The sequence below is a fragment of the Pollicipes pollicipes genome, unplaced genomic scaffold (genome assembly GCF_011947565.3).
Source record: "Pollicipes pollicipes isolate AB1234 unplaced genomic scaffold, Ppol_2.1 Scaffold_6052;HRSCAF=7182_pilon_pilon_pilon, whole genome shotgun sequence".
Classification (NCBI taxonomy): Eukaryota; Metazoa; Arthropoda; class Thecostraca; order Pollicipedomorpha; family Pollicipedidae; genus Pollicipes; species Pollicipes pollicipes.
The window spans coordinates 13384004-13406601 of record NW_023596805.1 but is presented as its reverse complement, the minus strand read 5'-3'; the positions used below and the strand labels follow the sequence as shown (position 1 = coordinate 13406601).

The following is a 22598-nucleotide window of genomic DNA, read 5'->3' as shown; positions in this document are numbered from 1 at the left end:
ACCAGAGCAACATGCAGCATTATAGATATCTTGCATCAGAATGGCCAAGAATACTGCAGCAGCTTGGAAATGAAGGCCAACCAGCTCTGCATCCCCATCCCCCAAAAAACATACTAATGTGAATGTAAGAGTATATATATATATATATATATATATATATATAATGTGTATATAGATACACCATTGTCAATATATAAATGAAAACATATCCATATTTCCCATCTAATTTGTACATCAGAAAAAAGCTATCATTAACATATCTTGTGATCACATTGATAATGCATGCAAGATAAGCAATGAGGCATGTGGTAATTTTGGGCAGAGCATTAACTGCAAAACAAATAGAGACAGAACAATGTGGCAACATGAACACCATTTTCCTTGAAAACTTCAGCACAAACCACTTTTCGCTATTACTTTATACAGTTTGTTTCAAGCAAAAATACTCAGATATTTTTCATGACCAAAAATTAGGGGGACATTCAGCACAATCTGGCCTGGCCAAGTTTAAACGGCAGGAGTGCAGGATTCGGGGCACCAATGTTGCATGGACATCAGACACAGTGGATAGATTTCTTTGTGAACTTGTGTAGGGTCACTAGAATAAGGAAAGTTCAGAATGCTGCACAACTGGCCAGAATAACAAAAACCTTTCAGGTCCACATGAACTTGTCTGTGCCCACATTGCATATGAATAAAGCACACAATATGCCTCACAAATGGGCATGATTTTGAAGTTAATAATGCATCAGTTAACATGACCTAGAGCAGAGTACTGCATCAGACCCCAGTCCATCAAATAAAAGATCAACAGAAAGCCAAACAGACACAACTTTGATAAAATCCTGAACCCACACAATGATAGGATAAAACAAATGATGTATACACTGAAGCTAAACAAGTTCTGCCATTGTAATGCCTTTAATACAATGAATGCTATTTCCAGATGAGAAGAAAGCTTCAATAATCATACTATAACTTGAAACAAATCACATTAAATACCATAACTTTGACACCCCATAGAACAATACATTGCTTATCTCATGGTAGCAGTTATACACTGAAGGACTAGGTTAGGCCGGATATAGATTTCTACCAAACGCGGCGGCAGTACTGTAGCGATGGCATACAGCCGCACATGCAACACCCTTTCGGAATATTTGACGGCTCCTTTAAGAATATCCGTCCTTCACGTGCAATGAATAAGCAGCGTTTTGGCAAAAAAACAGCATCACATGGTCCGGGAAACATAACAACCATGTGAGTAATGGCCTCAAACAATGCCGTTGCTGGGTGGCAATTTGAATTATAATCGACAGCCTTACGATCCTAATCTTCTCGCCGACGATATCAACACAAACAGACCTTGGCTCGCTAGTTTCGCTCAGGAGGAATTTGTCTTGGTTGCGCTATAAATATCTCAGATCAGTCCAGCTATTTCGCTGCCAATCACGCAACCAAGTTTTCTCGAGAGCTACTGTGGTGGTCTCGTCAAGACCTTTGCCATTGTAAAAGCTACCTAAACCCTCATCAGCCTTCCTGAACATTGCAGCCGTAAGTTATGGTTCTAAACCCGCTTACGGAACTTCTGAGGCATCGTAACCAAGTTCAGACGCTTAACTACTATGCGACGCAACTGACCTTCAAAATTCGCCAACAAACGGGTTTGCCATGGATTTGCCAACTTTCTTCACAAAGTTGGGAAGAAGGGGCTGATGCCCCTCCCCAAATGAAAAGGATCGCACACGCCCTGAAGTATCCGAGGATGCGTAGGGACTAGAGTGGTGTGGATTAGAGTGGCAAGATCTCCCAATCACAATATACTACAATCAAGAGAATCGCAAACAGTAATGCAATTTTGATCAGGTGTCTACCTGACATTTCAAAAGCAATTAACCTTTACCCATACCGATACCCGTAGCATTTCCAAAAGCTGTCCACAGCCCAGCCCATCACGTTTGTACATGAATGTATCTCCATCCTGTCTCGCATAGATGGGATCACGCTGCACTCAAGCCGCGGCAGGCGCGCCGAAGCTGGTGCACATTCGGCGAGTTCGACGGGGGGGGGGGACTCAAGGATTACGGGAAGTGGGCGGAAAGGTAAGAAGAAGGAGAGGAGAAAGGAAAAAAGGTGGCGTAGGTGACAGGGCGACACCCAAACACCAAATTGATATATGTTCCAGTCCACAAAGTCATCTGCATCACCTTGGTTTTGCTGTTTGAAATCGCGTGTATGACTGACAGGTATCGGACCCTGTCGCGCCCAGCGATTTCAGCTGAGTTCCCCGGTACAGCCTACTAACTGAATTCGAGTTTGTTTCTTGTTCGCGGGTGGGTACAGGGGCGGGATTTGTAGTTGGTTGCTGACGGCGGCAGGCATGTGATACTGCGCCGGCAACAGAGAAACTCGACCGCAGGGCGAGTCTGCGGCGACACAATCCTATGCGAGACGATGCTGGCGGTCCCGCCCTTCGACAATTGCAATGAACGCTCTTCCCGTTGCAGGAGTTGCATATACGACCACACATCAACCCTGCACACGATTCATTTACAGGATAGGCATTTAGTCATAGCTCCCAACGCAGTTGTAACTGATGTCGACCTGGCGTTATGACATGACTTTGGTCTAGACTGATCTTAGTGACCGGACAGAATCTTTATATTACGTTTAAACTGTTATGTAAAAGGCATGCCGCCATCATTATCAACATGATGGCAGCGCTTCGCAAAAAATGCGTTTGTGAGGAACATTATGCGTATAGATAAAACAACATTAATTGCTTTATTGATCAAAGAAGAAAGAGGATAATGAAAATATAAATGTGATATTTCGGTTACATGCGTTTATCGAAAAGAATATCGGTGGCAACTTTAAATTTGTCTGTCGATTTTACTCGACGTTTCAGTTTTTTCTCCAAAAACAGCTAGCCACAGTTTTACAGACCACCACCATGCAGGGGAGCAATTGCCAGTCATTTCTGCGATACAGTGGACATCTAACTGAGAATTAAAATGCGCGAAAAATACCTGTATATGCAAATGAACTCAAGTTAACCGGCGTCACGCATAACACGTCATTTACTTCTGCAAGATATTTCAAGTAAACAGACATGTCGCATCACGCATCACTTTTACATGCAAGCGATTTCAATTAAACAGACATCGTGTATCAAGCATCAGACAACACTGATACATGAAGGCGGTTTTAAGCCAGCATGCATAACACATCAAGACACTAGTCACATTCAAATAATCGTTCATGATGAGTCCTGTACATTGAAGTCTGGTCGCCAACTTCTTATAAAAATAGATTCACCATTTTTCCTGTCTGGATGGTCCCGTGCTTTGAAGATACCTTTGAGCCCTAAAGGGAAATGGGCCATACCTCCTTGGATTTTAACCTTAGTGTGTTCTGTCAAAAAGATGGTCGCCGAAGAGTTCTTTTATTATCTGCTTCGTTTTGAGCATCTCGGAGGTGTTCATCACAAATGAAACGAGTAGGACGCATGGACTTCTCAACACAGACTATGTACCTCCCATGTTTTTCGCGCAGTTTACGCTTGAATTCGTGAACCATATTTCTTCGCGTGCAAAACCCTTAAAACCCAGGCATGCATATAAGACACTTATCGCACCCCGGACACTTATGCTTCGAGACAATATATTTAACTAGAGAGTTTTTTAGCTCCTTATCGTTCTTCTAAGCTATCCGTAAGCGCGGTTTTGATTTTGTAAGGGTATGTTGAATTTTCCAGAGCAAGTGTTCACCTATGTCAGGTAGTGTTAAGCCAACTTATTTACCCAATTCAGCCTTTACAATGGACCATACAGAAAGAGGGTCCGCATTTGGATACACTAGTGACGGTAGAAAAGAGGAACAATCGTACAACGTTAGAAACAGAGCTGTGATCAAGCCCACCAACTCTGGTATAATTCTACACTGCGAATCTGCGCATCCGACTTCTACTAAACACAACATAATTTGAAATACGCTCCATATGGCTCTAAGCAGCTTATCAAGCAGCGAAAAATACGGAAGGAGCATAAAAATATGGACTTAGCTGTTGGGCAATGGATATTCTCCACGACCTTTAGGTTGAATGTTGGAAGAGATCAAAACATCTAGAGCACGTGGGGGATGTATGCTAGGAAACGGGAACACGCCTCGTCAACCGGCGGATTCTTAACACCACCTGACACAGATGAGCGCTTGCTTTTGAAGATCAAACATATCGTTAGGAAATCGAAACTGCGCGTACGCATATCTTGGACGAACAAGAAGCTAAAATAAGTCTAAGGTGAAATATCCTATCTCGAAGCTTAAGTGCCCAAGGGACGATTAATGCTACTTATGCAAGCCTGGGCTTCGAGGGGTTTGCACGAAAAACAGCGGGGCTTATGAAATTAATGCGCGCCCGGGTGGCCGGTTCAATACCCTTCGCTCGGGTGGGAGAAGGGGGGGGGGGGGTAATTTCATCCGCTGAGGCCTCAAGAACTAAGAGAGCTGGAGACGCCAAATATACAGGGTGTGTTGACCTGTACGTGAACTCACTTAGGTTGAAGTTCGAGGTTTCTAGGTCATGATCTCTAGATTAGATAAAGTCAAACAAGGTCAAGTTCCGGGTTGGTCTCCAAAGGGCCTCTGGAACCTAGATAACTGCACTAAGCAAAAGGCCACATGTTCATTTGAGATCAGTGGCCTTGTTTGACCTTGCGAAAGTCATGGCCACCAAAATCATACAAAACTGCTTTGAGTTTTACAGTTGGATAAGCGACAAAGATTACGCTAGGCAGTATGCTGCTAAAAACAAAGTGTTGACCTGGGTCATTTTAGATCAGTGACTTATTCCGACATTTAAGAAGTCCATGAAAGATGTAAAATGTGATTTCTGTTATCAACCAATTTGAAATGAGCACCAGAAAATACCACATACAGCAAGCCCTGGAGTAATAAAAACGGTTGATCTTGACCGTGGTCTGACCTCAACACCTGACCCTAGTTCAATTTAATTTGCTTATTCAATTATTGTGTATCCTAAGGAGGCATCTCAGAGATGGATGGCTTCGCGTAACACTCCGTTGTTGGATCAGACTGAACGATTCCCGAAAAAATTGCCTTCGATGAAACCATGACCTACCTCTGAACTGCCATAGGTCCGTGGCCTTACATAGTGCATCTAAATGTTTGATGCCAGACGATCCGCCAATTAGTTGTCTACAGCTATGCAAAATTTGGCGCGGCTACGCCGCGCCATCCCGAAATCATTTCAGAAAATTTTCGGGGTGGGGTCAATTTGACTCCCACCCGAGCACGCGTCAAGTCTAAACTTCGTGAAAAAAAAACAGAGGAGTGATATCGTCGATGTCGGAGAGTCCTTGCGCCTTATTGGTTTGATATTTAATAAACATCTGCGAAGTGCAAATATAAAAACAGATCATACCAACTTCGGCGATCTTTTTTGGACAGAACACGCTCGGCTGAAATCCAGGGGGATACAGACCCTTCACCCCTTTTAGAGCTCAGGCCCCTCGAGTAGATGGAAAGAACCCGATACTAACATGATGGGCCCCTGAGGAACTGAGTGCACCCTGACATATGACGCCCCGGAAAAGCGTACAGAGCCTTTCGGGGAAACGGGAGAAATCCGTAGAGGAAAACTCGATCGATCAAGAGTGCTCAGGCATAGAAGCAGATAGCGCCCCAACAGCGGCATTGAGCCCCACGAGAAAGTGCAAAGATATCAAGGGCAACGTTGAAAGCTCCCTAGCGATCGGACGGACCCGGCAAGTGGACATATAGGGTCCAGGCAACAGCACTGTGTCTCTGGACACCATAATCAACCTCAAAATTTCCCCAAGCAACGCCTTCCCAATCATCAAAGAATTAACTTTATCTGCTCATAAAGTCATTACTTTTGCCAGTAGCCGTTCTTGGTCGTCTGTAGGCCCAAAAACGTGCAATTGAGCTGCATGTAACGTTTTGTTAGAAAACTGCGTCCGGCCGGCCAGTTGTGGGCCCCTTGGGAGCCCATAGGTCCCTCGGCATGGTTCATGGGGGCATGATCTTGTACCTTCCTCTCCCCGTCTGTATCCATCACCGGCTCCAGCAGCTAAATAGGAAAAAGCAGCAGGCCCGTCAAGAACATGGGACCATCCAATCAACTAAGAAGTAACCAAAACACAGCATGGAGAGCCTCGGGAGGATCGAGTGTGCCCGGGCAGGTAACAGATGGGGGGGGGGGGGGGGCGACATGAGCGCGTGGCCAGTTCCCAAGCGGGTTATTACATCGGGCCCCCATCCAGACCTCAGGGACCTCCATTCAAATAGAAAGTCCTCAAGACGCAATAAAGAGGGGCCCCGAAAGATAAAGTGTGTCCGAGCGTCTTAACAGATGGGGCTTCTAACAAGACCGTAGGGCCCTCCATTCAAATAGAAAGCACTCAAGACCCAATGCAGATGGCCCCCGAACGATGAAAAGCACCCCAACAGCTTATCAGAAGAGGCCCGAAAAGAGCGTAAGGCCCTCCATTCAAATAATAAGTATCCAAACCCTGTGCAGAGGGCCCCGAAATATGGAGTGTATCCTAACAGATTACCAGACGGCCCCGGACAGGAGTGCAGCGCCCTAAATTCAAAGGGGGTGAACAGATGGCGCCGCCGACAAGAGTGTGGGGCCATCCATTCAAATGTGAAATACCCACAGCACGATGTAGAGCGCTCCGAATGATCGAGGGTGCCCGAGAATGTTAACAGATAGGGCCCCGTGAAGACCTCCACTCAAAAAGCAAGTACCCAAGACCCGACGTAGAGGTCGCCCAACAATCGGATGCGCCGGAGCGGCTTATCAGAAAGGGCCACGACAAGAACACAAGGCCCTACATTCAAATAAGTAGTGTCAAAAGCCCAGTGCGAAGGGCCCCCGAAAGGTGGAATGTCTCAAACAGGTTATCTGATGGACCCTGATAAGAGCGCAGGGCCCTAAATTCAAACAGCGAAACCCAATGTGCAGGGTCCCCGACCACTCCAGTGTGGCCGAACAGTGAGGCGAACAGAGAGGGCCCCCGACAAGTGCGTAGACCCACCGTTCAAAAAAGGATGACCCAGTGTAGAGTCCCACCGAACGATCGAATGTGCCTGAGCAGGATATCGGATGAGAACCCGACAAGAGTGTAGGGCCCTCATTCAAACAAAACGTACCCAAGACCTAGTGTGGAGGCCCCCCAAAAAGATCGAGTGTATCTGAGCAGGCTATCAGATGGCCCCCGATAAGAGCGTAGGGCCTTTCATTTAACTATTCAATGTGCAGTGCCCCCAAACAATGCAGAGTGGCTAAGCAGGTTAACAGATGGGACCCTGACAGGAGCGTGGGGCGTTTCGTTCAAATATGAAATACCCACGACATGGGACCCCCAATGATCGAATGCGCCAGAACATGCTAGCAGATAGGGCCCCCGTCAAGAGTGCAGGGCCCTCCGTTCAAATCGAAATTACCCAAGACCAGACGCAGAGGTCCCCTAACAATCGAATGTGCCCGAGCAGCTTATCAGAAGGGGCCGCAACAAGAGCATAGAGCGTAGGTCCCTTCATTGAAGTAACAAGTGCCCAGAACCCAGTGCGGAGGGCCCCCGAAAGATGGAGCGTACCCGAGCAGGTTATCAGATGGCCCCGATAGTAGCGCGGGGCCCTTAATTCAAACGCCAAGACTCAATGTGCAGGGCTCCCGGACAATCCACTTTGGCTGAAGAAGTTAACAGAGGGGACCCCAGACAAGTGCGCAGGGCCTCCATTCAAATAGGGCTTCCCTAAGACCCAATGTAGAGGGCCCCCGAAAGATCGAGTGTATCCGAGCAGGCTATCAGATTCTTGACAGCCTTGACAAGAGCGTAGGTCCCTACATTAAAATGTCCAATGTGCCGGGCCCCTAAACAATTCAGTGTGCCGGAGCAGGTTAACAGGTGGGGCCCCGACAAGTGTGCAGGGCCCTCCATTCAAAAGGAAAGTACCCTGGACCCAGTTTCGAGGGCCCCGACCGACAGAGTGTGCATAAGCAGGTGAACAGATGAGCCCCCGACAAGAGCATAGGGCCCTAAGCAAATGACATAAAATTGGAAGCGCCCTAGACCAATGCAGAGGGCCCATGAGCATATCGCAAGTGTGTCGGTAAGTGAACCGAAATCAACGTAAGGGGCCCCGAGCCGCCGAGAATACCCGGGCAAGTTAACATGTGGGTCCCCTGCTATAGCCCACAGAGCCATTCTGGCGAATGGAAAGAATCCGTGGAAGGCCTCTGATTGACAAGAGCGCCCCGGCACGCTAGCAGGAAGAGCACATCAGTGCAGGTCCCTCCGAGCAAACGCAAAGCAGTCAGGGCTAACGTGGAAGGCTCCTTAACGATCGAAATGACCTTGCAAGTGGGCATATAGGTCCCCGGAAACGGGATAGGACTCTGGACAGTGTGATAAGGCTTATAATTTACAACAAACAACTTTTTCCATTATTCAATATTTTTATATTTTCTCTTGAGCCATTCAATTTCGTTTGCAACTCTTCTCGGTGGCCTGGAAATCCACAGAAATTTTGTTGTGTTTTGTGTTTAAAAAACTGTATCTGTTTGGTCACCTACAGCCCCCTTCGGAGCCTATGGGCCACTTCGGGTACCACGGGGGGTCATGGGCCCCGTGACTGCTCTCTCTGGATCCGCCCCTGACTCAATCAGTGGTGAAGGTTGGTGCGGGGGGAGGGGAGGCACAGCGGCCACGTACCAACAATTAAAGGACCAGACGGAGACCACAATGCCGCTGACTTGTATTGGTGCAGAAATGTGGCATACACTATCATATAAATACCGGTAGAATTGCGTTCGCTGTTTCAGTTACACCTTGAGACACATACATGTAAAACGAAGAACACCAAGCCACCCGAAACAAGGTGGATGAAGTCCGGTTATTTTTGTTTCGAGGTAGGGTCTTCTAGGCGACGTGGTTCACATCACATCCGGACAACTCGTAGATACCGGCTAGGCTTCGACCCCGGCTAAATACAAGGAGCGTATGTCCAGAGCTCGCGATATTGACGGAAAGGCCGAATGCCCGCGTGAGTTCCCATCATGACCGGCATCTGACCGTAAAATGAAATTGATAATGGCTGAACTCTGCGCAGCATGAACATCTCATAACTTTACTTAAATGCCTATAAACTACTCCAGAAAATCCGACGCCGGCGTGCAAAGTGGGCCCAAACATAAACCGGCCGCCGTCCCGGGAATCGAACTGGCCGCCCACGCGTCACGAACCTAACAACACCCCGCGGCGCTACGCATCCCAACGTATCAGGGCGTCGAGATAACTACCAAAGCAAAATTATGGCAGCGATGCTCACCGCTGATTGGAGGCCAGTTCGCCGGCGGCTCAAATTTGCGGGATGTGATTTGCGGGTTGCATCGGGCCCAGTACTAGTTCTGGCTGTTGATTGGCGGAGAACGCGTGCGATTGGTGGCTTGTGTTTGGCGGAGAGGCGGCCTGGAATTTGCCATCGAAGCGTCTGCAGCCGGCGGTAGCGCCATGACAAAAAATGCGCGCAAATGGGTTGGGCCAGTTTCTATCAGCATTTACAACCTAGGGTCAGGTGTATGCTCTTGCAAATCTGTCGCACCGCTGTACGTTTGAAGGAGGGAAATATTCTGTCTGCGCATATTTAAGGGCATGGGGAACAGAACTGCAACACAAATTTCACCTGAACCTATTCATCTATGGCAGACACACTGGCGGCATTTTGGTAGCATGGCTGCATGGTCTGGAAGCATGACATCGACGCAATAACACTGCAAACAGCACTCACCAAAAAAATCATTGTGATCTCCGATATTCCAAAACCGACATGACATTCTTTAGACATGCTTGAGAGGGTAATCGACGAACATATCTCAACGGGCTTATTCTCAAAGGTATTCAACACAACAAAACACCTCCATTTGTCATCAGACAATCCTTAACACGCGCTCGGGTGGGTGGTCAAATTGACCCCTTCGAAGGCTTTTCCAGAATGGTTCCCGAACGGCGCGGTGCAGCCGCTCCAAATTTTGCATAGCTGTGGGCAATTGAATAGCGGATCGTTTGTATTAAAACCAAATTATATGCACCTTGTAAGGTCGCTGACCTATGGCAGGTCAAGGTCAGGTCATGGGTTCGGCAAAGTCAATTTCTAGGCAATCGTTCAATCTGATGCAACAACGGAGTGTTAGGCGAGGCCATACATCCCTGGGATGCTTTCTTAGGTAACATAAATATTGAATGAGCAAATTGCGTTGACCTAAGGTCAGGTATAAAGGTCAGGCAAAGGTCGAAATCAGTCTGTTTTATCACTCTAGGACTTGCTGTATGGGATAATTTCTGGTGGTCACTTCAAATTTTTTGACAGCAGGAACCGTATTATGCATCTTTCATGAAATTCTTAGAGGTCAGAATAGGTCAGTTACCCGAAATCTTTGTCGGTTATCAAAATGCAAAACTAAGAGCAGCCTTGCATACTTTTGGTCAGGATTATCTCCAAAAAGTCAGACAAGGTCACGGACTAACTGCGCATGTGACCTTGTGCTTAGAAACAGTTATCTAGGTTCTGGCGGCATTTTGGAGACCAAACAGGAATTTGACCTTGTTTGATAATATTTGACCCGAAGGTCATGACCTGGGAACCTCAAATTTCGACCTAAGTGAGTTTACATACAGGTCAGTACACCCTGTGAATTGGGTGTTTCTAGCTTTCTTAGTTCCCGAGATCCCAGGGGGTCCCCCCACCCGAGCAAAGGGTATTTAGCTGGCCACCCGGGCACGTGTTAAAACAACAAATAATGACGTGCTTTGTGGTTGTGCGTTTGACAAACACCTGTGGTAATGATGTCGGATGTGGCCACGTTGAAAACGTGGCCACGCGCGAGTGTGGCAGGTCCTGTTACCGGTCCTGCGGGGGACGAAATTGTGGCAGAATATAAGATACAGGTATCTCAGGTATAAGATACCTGCACTTGTACAAGTATAGGTCTATGCTGTACCAGGTAAGCCCAAAATCTCCAGTGACATCCACTATGGTCACATGATTTGGCAGCGCAAATGTGAGGCATTGGCGGGACATCTATGACCAGTGCTGCCAACGTACGTAAGATAACGGTGTTGTGTTGTCTAACTCAACGTGTGGCTGCTACCTTTTAGGTTGGATTATTTCTGTCAGTACCACGTCTTCATCTTCTCATGCATATAGCCGCTTCTGAAGCTGTGATGGCAGAGACCAAGTAAACTCTAACAGGCAGCGTGATTCGGACGGGGTGGGACAAATGCCCCGAAAGCCCACTCTTCACTCCAAACTTCGTCAGTTTGTTAGCCATAGGCCCACCCTTCGTTGCCAGTCGTTGGGTGACCTCACCCATGGCTGTTAGAGTTATCATAAAAAAAGTATGCCAATCAGGCCAAGCAAATCCAGGAGATGTGCGGCCATCTTGTTTCACGGAGCTCCCCTGTGGTACTCTAGGTCAGCTGGTGGGTCAGGCCCAGCCCCGCCCAAGTACGTTGGTAGCACAACCACTCTACAGCGTATTTTTCCTACCAGTCCATAGGATTCATGCGCTAAGGGCCTGCTTTTCAACGAGCTGTGAATCAACTTCTACCAGGCCAATTTCGACGAATTCAGCACCGAGCGAATGATGCCTAAACAGTCTTGAGCCTGTCCGTTGACCTTTTTTTGTCTAAGACAGTCAAACTTCCACGACGCACCGGATCATGCACGGTACACCGTTAATTTTCCGACTTTCGAGGTAAGCCCAGTGATCTCATTAGCTCAACCTGGTGATATACCCGATCCATAATCGGAAGGTTGTGCTCGAACCTGGGGGTGGTCTAGAATTTTCCTAACAGTTTTCTTTACAATTTGCTAAATTGTTTGCTATTAGCCAATACATTCTGACAGTTTAATATATCCTCCAACTCGCTAAAATATTTTTGTTAAAGTCTGGGCGCAACATTTATTCAAATTTTGAATTCCTTCGCTACTGTAGCGCCTATGCCACGCTGCCTTCAGTTGCCGGCTGTCAAATATTTAGTACAAAAGTAGAAGCCTAGCCTACATTGCACACGTAGTGTATTTCTAACTTAAAACTGCAGTCTTCTGTACTGAAAACTACGGGATTTTTGTGCACGTCTTTTGTGCTGGGCTTCGTCCTACCTACTATTTCTACTTCTACTACTTCTTCTACTACTACTTCTACTTGACTCTGCTTCGTTTATCTATCATCCTGAGTCAGGCCGGCATGGACACGTATTATGAATGAAGTGTGATAATATTTCCATACTGTTTTACAGTACACCTTTTTGGATCGATGGGGGAGACACGTGCCAGTGTCACCTCCGGTATCCTCGTCTGTACAAGAATGATCACTCGGCTGTTAATCAAGCCAGGCAATGAGAAAGCTATCTATTTGTCAAATGACTCAGCCGCGTGTTCACCCAGAGCGTTTCAACAATAAACGGCAGGCACCCAGACTCATACACGTGACACATATGGTATGGCAGACTATGAACTAACTGAAAGCCAGCTGCCTGTAACGACAGCAACACGGCCACAAAGCGTTCCGCGTCCTCTGCGTGTACATACTGGTTTGTCTGCTTTTGAGCGATTCTGGCACGCTCGTCCGCAGTGTCAGCCAGCTGCGGCTTCCACTGCCACAGGTGGAACTCGATCGCCAGCTGTCGCACGCGCAGCAGGTCCCCGGAGGAGGTGAGCTGCTGGTGTAGCACCTCCCACTCGCTACACTCTACGTCCAGCTTCACATAGTCGATGATGTCCTGCTGCAGCGGGATCAGCTGGATGATGGTGCCCAGGTTGGCCACTGGGAACCTCGCGCTGAAGTCGTCCTGCGCCCCGATCCCGACACCGTGGAAGAACACGCGGTCCGACCTGCGGAAGCCGGTGACGCCCATGGTCGGATCGAAGGCGTGCACGGTGCAGTCCAGGTCCTCCATCGCCAAGTCGAAGCTGAAGTCGTGGTTGGTGCCGAATGACAGCACGGAGCAGTTGGGCCGCAGCAGGTCCGCACACACGGCCTTCTCTCCATCTGCCTGCGGATGGACCCTGTCGCTGCTGCTGGCCCAGCACGCCAGGCAGCGACCTCCGACCAGGACGGGATGAGGGCACAGCCAGTGGCGCTCGGCGGTGGTCAGCAGGCGGTGTAGCTGGGCGTACGTCTGGTCTGGGCTGGCGCCCCTCTTCAGCTGGAGGGCCCAAGGCGGACCAGGACTCGCGGCCTCTGGGCCATATCCTGCGTCTTCGACCGTGCTGGAAGGTAAACACGAATGGTGGTCATAACAAAATCCATTGAAGTTAATGCGAGATGTTTTAAAACCGACGACAAACGGACAGACTGTGTTCTAAGCGAAGGTCTGCGGTGCTTATCATTACTGGCATGTATTTCATACTGTGCAATACCACAGAAAATTTCCCCATTCGCATGCCTGCTTCAGACATTTTCCACTCTGGCCGCCGCTTCCGCAGGACATCAAAACGCTGTTTTCTCAATAAGTCTCACAGGCTTCACGTAATGAACATAAGTCACAAAGACACTGTGTGAGAAGGAGACGTGCCAGACCTTACCCTTGTCTGCTCCGGCGTACCGTAGTGAAATACGCGCTAACAAGGATCAGCACGATGCATTTCTTGCCAGCTAGCCGTCTTAACATCCAGCAGCGTCTTCTAGCCGCCTTCCAATTCATTAGCGTGGTGAGGGCTATGGTGGGCTACCTAGTTGTCAAGTCTGGCTTCTGGCTGCAGCTGTAAACAATTCCACGCATCGTCTATAATCGTTACAGGCTAGCATCACTTCACAGTGGTAAAAGTTCTCCGGTCATGCCATATTTATTTTGGCAAAAAGTCGCTGAGTTTCCAAATTTTTTAACAAATCAGAATGCAGGTCCAAAAAATACGCACCCAGGTCCTGCATGACCCATGTACATGGTACCGTTGAAGAAATTGGGACCGACAAAACATATTTTTAAGGCAATATGCGACAAATGAGTTGCAGCATACTCACCTGCTTCGCCAGTTGTCTTTTGCTCTCTAATATTCTTATTAACATGAGACAGTCTGAAACATTTTTACCTTAGCGAGAACCCCGTGGGAGGTAAATACCATATCACGGTACGTTCATTACAACAACCTTTAAACCCACGGTATCGTGGCCGGACACCAGGCATAAACACAACAATATTTTAGCTGTTTCCATCTTTTTGGGGTCGGAAAACTACTGTTTCTGCTCGCCTTAATATAGACAAAATCAGAAGCCAGTTTAAACGCCCGATTCCTTTCAGAGTCACCCAAACATTTAAACCGGAATTGGCGTAGAGGAATGCGGCCAACCAGACAGAATTTAGGACTGAGCGAAGCGTGATGCCTCGAAAAGCGATGCATAGTGGAGCAAAGCTGGAGTAGTCCCGCAAACGGGCGCGATCCGCTCACCTATACAGCTGCCCCGGGAGGTGCACGACGGCGAGCAGGGGTGGCACGACGCGGCGGTGCTGCCGCCGCCGCCGCCGCTGCGCCGCTGCCTCCGGGCGGTCCTTACTGCAGAGGTGCACAACGCGGCCTCGCGGCCCACCACCCACGCAACACGCGCTGCAATGGGCTGTCTGGCAGAGACGTGCGCTGGTCTGCTAGAAATGACAGTCAGTATGGGTACAAGGTAGGTGACATTGGGCATACTCTAGTAAACCGCGTAACGTTATGACGTGAAATATGACGATTATATCGGCACCGATAGCTGCTTCTTGTGACGAGCTCAATGGGGCAGTCCAGTCAATCAATTGGTGAATGGCGGAGCCTGTCGGTGTTCCTCTGCTGTCGTCCTCCTTTCCTCAGCGTAACACCTTTCTAGCCCAGCTCGACCATCGGACATTTGGACTAAATCGAGCATTGCCTTTGATCAGCGCTCACCCTCCCGTGTGCTTCAGCCCGGCGTGATTTGCGGGGATGTGTTTGCCTGCGTCGTATGTACAGTTGTCATGTTCACAGCGGACATTGGGTCTGTGTTCTGGCAGGTCTTCTGTAGGCGTGCATTCTTCTGTCTTGTAATAGGCACGAGAAACAACAACGTAAGCATGGTAGCTGCACACGTATGGCAGTGAATGCGTGTGCCACTAATCACTACAGTGCACGGAACCAAGAAGTTTAAATGAGCATGCTAGTTTTCACACAAAATTGTTCTGCTCCGCCAACACTAAGGCTCAGGGGTCACGCAGCGCCCATAGCCTCCTCACAGGGCAGCCATGGACCATGAATGGCGGAGGGGGGGGGGGGGGGGCGCCAACCATCGTCGTCCAGGGTCACATGGTGCATTGCTTTGAAGCCCTCTGCCGAGATGCTGACTTCCACTGTAAATGACTTTTAGGCGCTTGTCCAGCAGTGATGAGGGCTTCTTAACTTGTTGGTATATTTTAGCATAAACAAAAGTTGAAAATTACGCAATGGCACGAACTTATGACGTGATTGGTCGGGCAAATTTAGCGACTGACTTGTCGCACATCAGCAAACCACATACCCTGGTGCCGTAATCTCAGGCAAAAGCGAGGCCGGCGTCACTGACGATACGTGTCTTATCACTAGCTTTCTGGCTCTCTTACCAACATATTTGATAAATATTGCTGTGCTTTGCTGACTCTGAAACGATCAATCAAGCCAGAACTTTCCAAATATTCGAGCACTGCTGTTAATATTCGATCTTTTCCGATCTCACATATCCTATCAAACATTAGTGGGATCTTTTGAAACTGTATGCCGGGCTCAATATGAAACAAAAAGCACAAATAAGTCAAGCGCACATTTGTGACACTTTTCGCGTGCAGAGGTTACCCTTGTTACCTTTTGAAAATGTCCCAGGGGCGTTAACCAGAACAGCACAGTACCTCCAGCGCTGTGGCGTCGTGAGGGCTGTTAGGAAACGCGGCTCCCAACGTAGGAACGTAGGAGCATGGATGAAAAACCCATTGATCGTGATGCTAAGACGACAGGGACCAGCAGTTGAATGAAATGAAACATGTGATGTCGACGTGGCACTTAATTATCACAACGCACAGCGCATCTTTCTTTAGTGCGAAGAGCTGGTCTGCATGGGAAACGACTAAATGTTTCTACTGCCGTCTCACTACTCGAAATGGCATACAGCTACGATGTATGTTACCAACAGCTGACGCACAAAGAGCCCACATGTGTTACAGCTGGTGGTGGGTCCGAGTTTTGCACCTCTGTCCGCCGTCCATCCTGACGGCAAGAGGTGCGGCGCCTCGGGCGTCAGCTCCGCTCCGTGTGCAGAGTTCACCGGCACATGCTGGGGAGGGGGGGGGGGGGGGGGTGGGGGGCGGGAGGGTGATGACCTGGGATGGCCGTGCTGGCTGCAGACCGGGGCTCGCAGCGAAGCGACCCATCGGCCGGCCAAGCAGTCGGTGCCGGCGACCGCGTGGACTGCTCGGGCATCCGTCGGCTCGCCAGACCAGGTAGAAGCACACGGATCACGCGACATCCGAACCCAACAGTCCTGTGTTCCGCAGGCGGCGGCGGCGGCGCCCAGGGCGATCACGTGCAGCCGAGGCCGGCCCGGCTGGGCTGACCGCTGCGGCATTATCCGTCACGGTAAGTGGATGTGATGCGGCGATCGGCCCCACGGCAGGCACGGAAGCGGCGGCAGAAGCCCGACGCCAGGCCTGCTGGCTGAGTCTGGATGGCGGCCGGTCCGGGAGCCAATGGCCTTGCCCCCCCCCCCCCCCCCACCAGAGCCTTCCCAGCCCACGTGAATTTACCCCTACTACCATGGCAAGTGAGTTATTGGCTTATGTATCGCTTTTGGTGTTCACGTATCGGTTTTGGTGTTAATGCTTCGCCCGTATAGTGAGTGTTGTATTCCTGGCTCCCTGTTCATGGGTTACGGATAGAAAAGCGATCAGGCTCAGTCAGCGGGTGCGACGCTGGGTATAAAAGTCACCCTACGTTCACTTTGCCAGTACGGCCTTGTCTAATGGTGAGAGTGCATTCGAAATCTATTCATTTAAGGTAACGAAGTATTTCAATTTTTTGTGACTTCCGTGTTTAGAAGGCTGGTGCTGACAAGCTCTTCAAGTGCATAACAATCCAGACGTTTCGCCCAGTGCATGTTCATTTTTGAAGCGGCGAATGCTGATTTCCTTGTAATTGGGAAAAAGTAGCCGATGTCCTGCTTGGCATCGCTTTTGTCCTAGGTGGGGAAGCAAAAGCCTCTGCATATGTGTAGGAGACAATCCAATATATAATTGTCTCCGTGCATGATACTTGGTATTTGATACACATTCGGTAACACACCTACGATCGAGTTAGTATAAAAGCCTGACCCTCCCATCTTCCATCCGACTGCCAGCAAGATATTCAACGAATGCAGCGTGAAATGCCCTAATGATCGCAGCAGAATATTCCGGTCCTTTTGCAAGGCAACATACTGCATGATTATGATCAGGTTAGGCGTATTATCTGCGCGTCTAGAGCTTCATTTAAGCACGAATGACCTCAGGCTCCAAGGATTCTTGAACTTCGTTCCATGTCGAGCATATCTTACTTTCTTTATTCCCGGAGGTGCTTTCAGGACTGCTGATTTGCTATATTTTGTGAAGAAGTTGGTCCAGCCATGTTGACTTGAGCACTCCAATCCTGATTTATTTCGCAACATTTCTGCTGTGATATAAGTGGATGAATCATCTAGTATCACGCGAAGAAATCGCTTTTGCGAGTGAACTTCAACAATATAGAAGATAGAAATTGAACTGGGTTGTAATTAACTTGCCAGTTATCCGTTCAGAAACGCATTTTCGGACGCGGGCTGTTTTAATAAGCCATCGGCTCGGTCCCTTTATCATTTATGTAAACGAAAACTACTGGATACTGGCTCGAAGAAAAATGACAAGGTGCCATTCAAATGAATTGCGAAAATAGTCACGCTTCCAGCAGTGCTCATGGTCAAGAGTGTTTGACATTTACTTTGACCAGTGCTTGGTGTATGATGAAGGCCGGTTGTTTTCGGCACGAGCGCTTAAAATGAGTAAAAGGAGCTTATAGTGAGCCTTGCGACCGCACGTAGAGCGCCTAACCCCGGCCAACGAGCTACCACCCCTTCTCCTGAAACTACCATGTTTAACACCTTATCAATTATATTATGTCCGGGCATTAAGCACTTTCTGATATGTCACTCAACAGCCGTGGATGTCACGTTAACCATTGAAAATCGCCAAAGTCTTGGACACGTGCGACAAAGCCAGTGCACCGCAAGGCTAAAGAGCTTGGTGACGCCCATTAGCCGTTATCTGTCGTGATTTATAGCGCGAACAACAGAAGCCTACTCTGCTATGGATGCGGCAGTGTATTTTTCCTTTTCAGCTGGGGGTAACCCCCACATAGTTCCTTTGGAGGAAAACGGGTTGAGTTCGGTGAAGCGAAACAAGTGCTTTATTTAGTTTGGGGCTCACTTTAGCTGTTTCCCTGCTCAGCCATTCCCAAATTATGTTGCGAAACTTTACGCCTGAGCAGAGGCCCTTATGTGTCCAAACGCCAAACACATCAAACTTTAACACCGTGACGTGGTTCGGACTTCTTTCTTCAAAACCCAATCACATTTTATATGCACCTGTTCAGCACACTTGTCCAGGTAGATCGATGTCCGGAGTTCAATGGCTCCAGAGAAAAGTGATGTAACGGGCAACCCTCGTCCTCTTTATCAGCACAGTCAGGCCCAGACCATCTCAGCCTCAGAGGCCTGGGAAAAGGGCCAGGTGGCCAGGGTGGCATACAGTCTGGAATGAAAGCCATTCCCATACGTTGTCCATGGCTTCAAGAGGGAAGTGCACCGCGCAGCTCTTGTAGAGAATTCATGCGCTCATGTATTCAGTGCTGATTGCCGTTTATGTTGTTTTTCTACACCCCAGTAAACACCTGAAGATTGCATACAGGTTTTGCGTGATCACATCATGGGGGAAGTCTCATTTTTAAAGTTGGGCAGCTCTGCCGACATTGCTTGCAGTAAAGCCGAGCTGTGTCAGCTTCGCCGCACTCTCGAGCCTGATTGAGCTCCTGATGACTTTGCGCGACACCTTGCCAAATATCAGTGAAATTTTGTTATATTTGGTCACGCAAATTCCTGGATTGATCCAATTCTTCTGAGCTGGATGTGACCAAGTCGAATGATGGCGGGAGCTCGTGTATCTGCCGGTCAGGGATCGACAATGATGCCTAGTCTCAGACGGCACGCATCCCAAAGCAAGATGAAAAGTATCGATGTGACCCTCGGTTACGTTGTCTTAAAAAAACATATGACAACATGGGAGATCACATGGTTGGACTGTAAAGAAAATGGACTACTTTTTAAATTTTTTGGTCGGATGCGACAGCTTTTACCCTTTATTGGAGCAAAACATTATTATTTGCATCTTAGCGGTCAGGGTTTTCCGTACCGAGATGACATGACTGACAGCATACACCGGAATGCAACTGGTGCCCATGAGGCATGTGCCAAGCGTATGATGACGGGTCCAGATCAACTCCTGCTGTGACATTCGCTACCGAAAATGAACTATCTTGTCAGTATTGAGTGTGCCAAGGTGGCAACTGTCACCTTTTACTGCGTGCAACGTTGAAGAAGAGGATCACAACACTTCGCAATATAAGCCACGAAATATAGATGTTGCACATCTGGCTCCATCAAATCAGTCTGGAACAAATCGCCACTCGCAACTTCCCATTGTAACCAAAGCTATGCGGGTGTGCATAACACATTGACGACAGCCCACATGTTCTGTCTGCTCCCATACTGTTGACTTAAAGTTGACGGCGCACCTTGGTCAGTGTCACATACATGGCCAATTTCAGGTCCAGAATGGGAATATCAAGCACAGTCAGCCGCCAAGAGTTTTCAATGAGGCATGTCTGCCCGACGAGGCGCTTCACCATTAGGAAAGCCGTCAGGTTTGCCATCATGGGCATGTGCTTCATGATGATCACCGAGATTCTCCAGCTGCGGTAAGAAGCTACTTGCGGCCGGCGGCCGCATATCAGCCATGGCAGCCCCCACAGCAGCCTCACAGCAGTCCTACAGCAGTCCTTGCGCCCCAGCTGGCAGCCCCACAGGAGCCCTGGCAGCCCCACAGCAGCACCACAGCAGTCCTACAGCAGCCCTTGCGGCCCCAGCTGGCAGCCCCAAAGGAGCCCTGGCAGTCTCACAGCAGTCTCACAGCAGCCTTGGCAACCCCAGTTGGCAGCGAACACCTTGAACCACAGTTTGCGATACGTGCAATGCTTTTTCCAGAAATTTGGCATTAATGCTTCCAAAAATTTCCCAAAAATGTGTCCACCCAGTAGGACCACTAACCACACAAATTGGGTTATCAGTAAGACAGAGCTTTTTATGCGGGAGGAGGCAAGGAATGGCAAACGTATCTAGGATACATAAAGAGAAAAATAGAACATTCCCCATCGTGAAACCAAGCGGAAATAGTTAATCAATGCACTGGAAATTTTTCTTTGCATCGGTAAAGCGCACAAAACACCACTGATGTTTAAATACACACAGATTTACAAATGACCTTTCCGAAAAATGGGCAGGTCTCGGGCCGGCCAAGTCTGGCAATTTTTATCGGAAAGGCAGGCAAATTTTGAGCAAGTACAAAAATTCCATGCATTCCCATGCTAATCAAACAATAGCTGAAGGGGTGGTAAGGTTGCAGCATTGCAGACATCCGCAGCATAGTGAAGGGATCTGCAATCACTGCCTTGGATATATGATATCGTAACTTGATTGAACTGCTGCACCACTTGCTACGAAAACTTCATGACGGCATGATCGGTGGCTGCAGATAAATGAGCCAGCAAAAGTGTGACTGGTCAGCTGCGATTGGGCCGCTGAGGTTAAGAAATTCTATTTTGGTTGGCGATAAGACTCGCTCAATGTCCGGTCTCCTTTATAGCGCACTGATTTGTCTGTAAACGAAATCAATTAACCCCAAAGCAGAGCATAGAGACAACCAAACATATGTACACTAAAGACTTCAAAGTTTGAGGTTTTTAGCTCATGACCTTCAGGTCGCATGAGGTCAGACAAGGTCAAACTCTATTTTAGCGTCCAAAGTGCATGGGCAGTGACCTTGTTTGATCTTTTGAAGGTCATGGTGACCAAAATGATATAATACTGCTACGAGTTTTGCATTTGAATAACCGACAAAGCTTACGCTAGGCAGTATGTTCCTAAAAACAAATTTTTGCCCGAGGTCATTTTAGGTCAGTGACCTAATCTGACCTTAAAGACATTCATGGAAGATGTACAATGCGGTTTCTGCTCTCAATAAACTCGAAGCGTGCACCAGAAACTACTCCTACCGCAAACCCTAGCGTAATGAAGCAGGTTGGTTTTGACGCAGATATGACCTTCATATCTGACCCTAGGTCAATGTGTGTATGTGTGTGTGTGTGTGTGTGTGTGTGTGTGTGTGTGTGTGTGTGTGTGTGTGTGTGTGTGTGTGTGTGTGTGTGTGTGTGTGTGTGTGTGTGTGTGTGTGTGTGTGTGTGTGTGTGTGTGCGTGCGTGCGTGCGTGCGTGCGTGCGTGCGTGCGTGCGTGCGGGTGTGGGTGGCGCAAGGTCACTGTAAAACGCGCGTAACACTTTCCTCACTGATCTTCTCCTTCACTCGCCATTTTCCGATTTCCACGTCATGTGTGCAGCAACTGACGTGTCCATCATCCGTTTTTTTCAGCGCTGTGGTGGATATGCCAACACGAGACATACATATGAATGGTGTGTGGCCAAAAGCACGTCACAGTGGCCGGAACCAAGAGAAAGCGTTTAAGTCCGTCATGTCTGAAGCCCAAATCCGAATGAAAACGAAAAAGGAAGTGCTCAGTGAACGCACACCCAAAGGCCACCCTTTCACACGGGTGATAGTGGACGTCCGAAAACGTTTTTCGCTCACAGAACAGCCTCACACCCAGGGACAGGATGAAACCGGTCTTAAATCAGATTTAGAGAACCATGGTCGGCAAGAGGGTGACAGAGCTGGGGAGAGCTACGCTCGGCTGCACTCTCTCTTGAGCACAGTAGATCAAGACCATCGGTGCCGGCAGCTGGCTAAGGTCGGCGGCAGGTGCTTCATCTGCAGTCATTCGGACGGCTGGACATACGGTCAGACGGACGGCGCCAAACCAGTCTGCTACGACCTGCTGCGGCCCAACTGCTCCGTGCTGTCGTTTGGCATCAACGACGACTTCAGCTTCGACCTGGGTATGGAGGACCTGGACTGCACCGTCCACGCCTTCGATCCAACCATGGGCGTCACCGACTTCCGCAGGTCGGCTAGCATCCACTTCCACAGTGTTGGTATCGGAGCTCAGGACGGCATGGCCGGAACGTTCCCTATCGCTAGCCTAGGCACCATTGTCGAGGCTCATGTAACCCAGGGTATCATCGACTACGTGAAGCTGGACGTGGAGAGCAGCGAGTGGGAGGTGCTACACCAGCAGCTGGCCTCCTCCGGGGACCTGCTGCGCGTCCGGCAGCTGGCG

The 22598-nt window shown here is 48.8% G+C and overlaps 1 protein-coding gene across 1 annotated transcript; it reads right to left on the bottom strand.

Moving 5' to 3' along the window:
* Positions 1-12449: 12449 nt before the first annotated feature.
* LOC119104879 (uncharacterized) lies at positions 12450-14542 on the bottom strand. The gene is made up of 3 exons (XM_037228613.1): positions 14500-14542; positions 13639-13815; positions 12450-13323 (listed from the first exon to the last, which is right to left on the bottom strand). The coding sequence occupies exons 2-3, from the start codon at positions 13755-13757 to the stop codon at positions 12459-12461; spliced, it is 984 nt and encodes a 327-aa protein (XP_037084508.1). The 5' UTR covers positions 13758-13815; positions 14500-14542; the 3' UTR covers positions 12450-12458.
* Between the last annotated feature and the right edge of the window lie 8056 nt (positions 14543-22598).

Coding starts and splice junctions, on each gene's coding strand:
- LOC119104879 (XM_037228613.1), bottom strand. CDS start 13,757: ATGAATTGGAAGGCGGCTAGAAGACGCTGCTGGATGTTAAGACGGCTA. Junction 13,324..13,638: donor GTACGCCGGAGCAGACAAGG/GTAAGGTCTGGC, acceptor TTTACCTTCCAG/CACGGTCGAAGACGCAGGAT.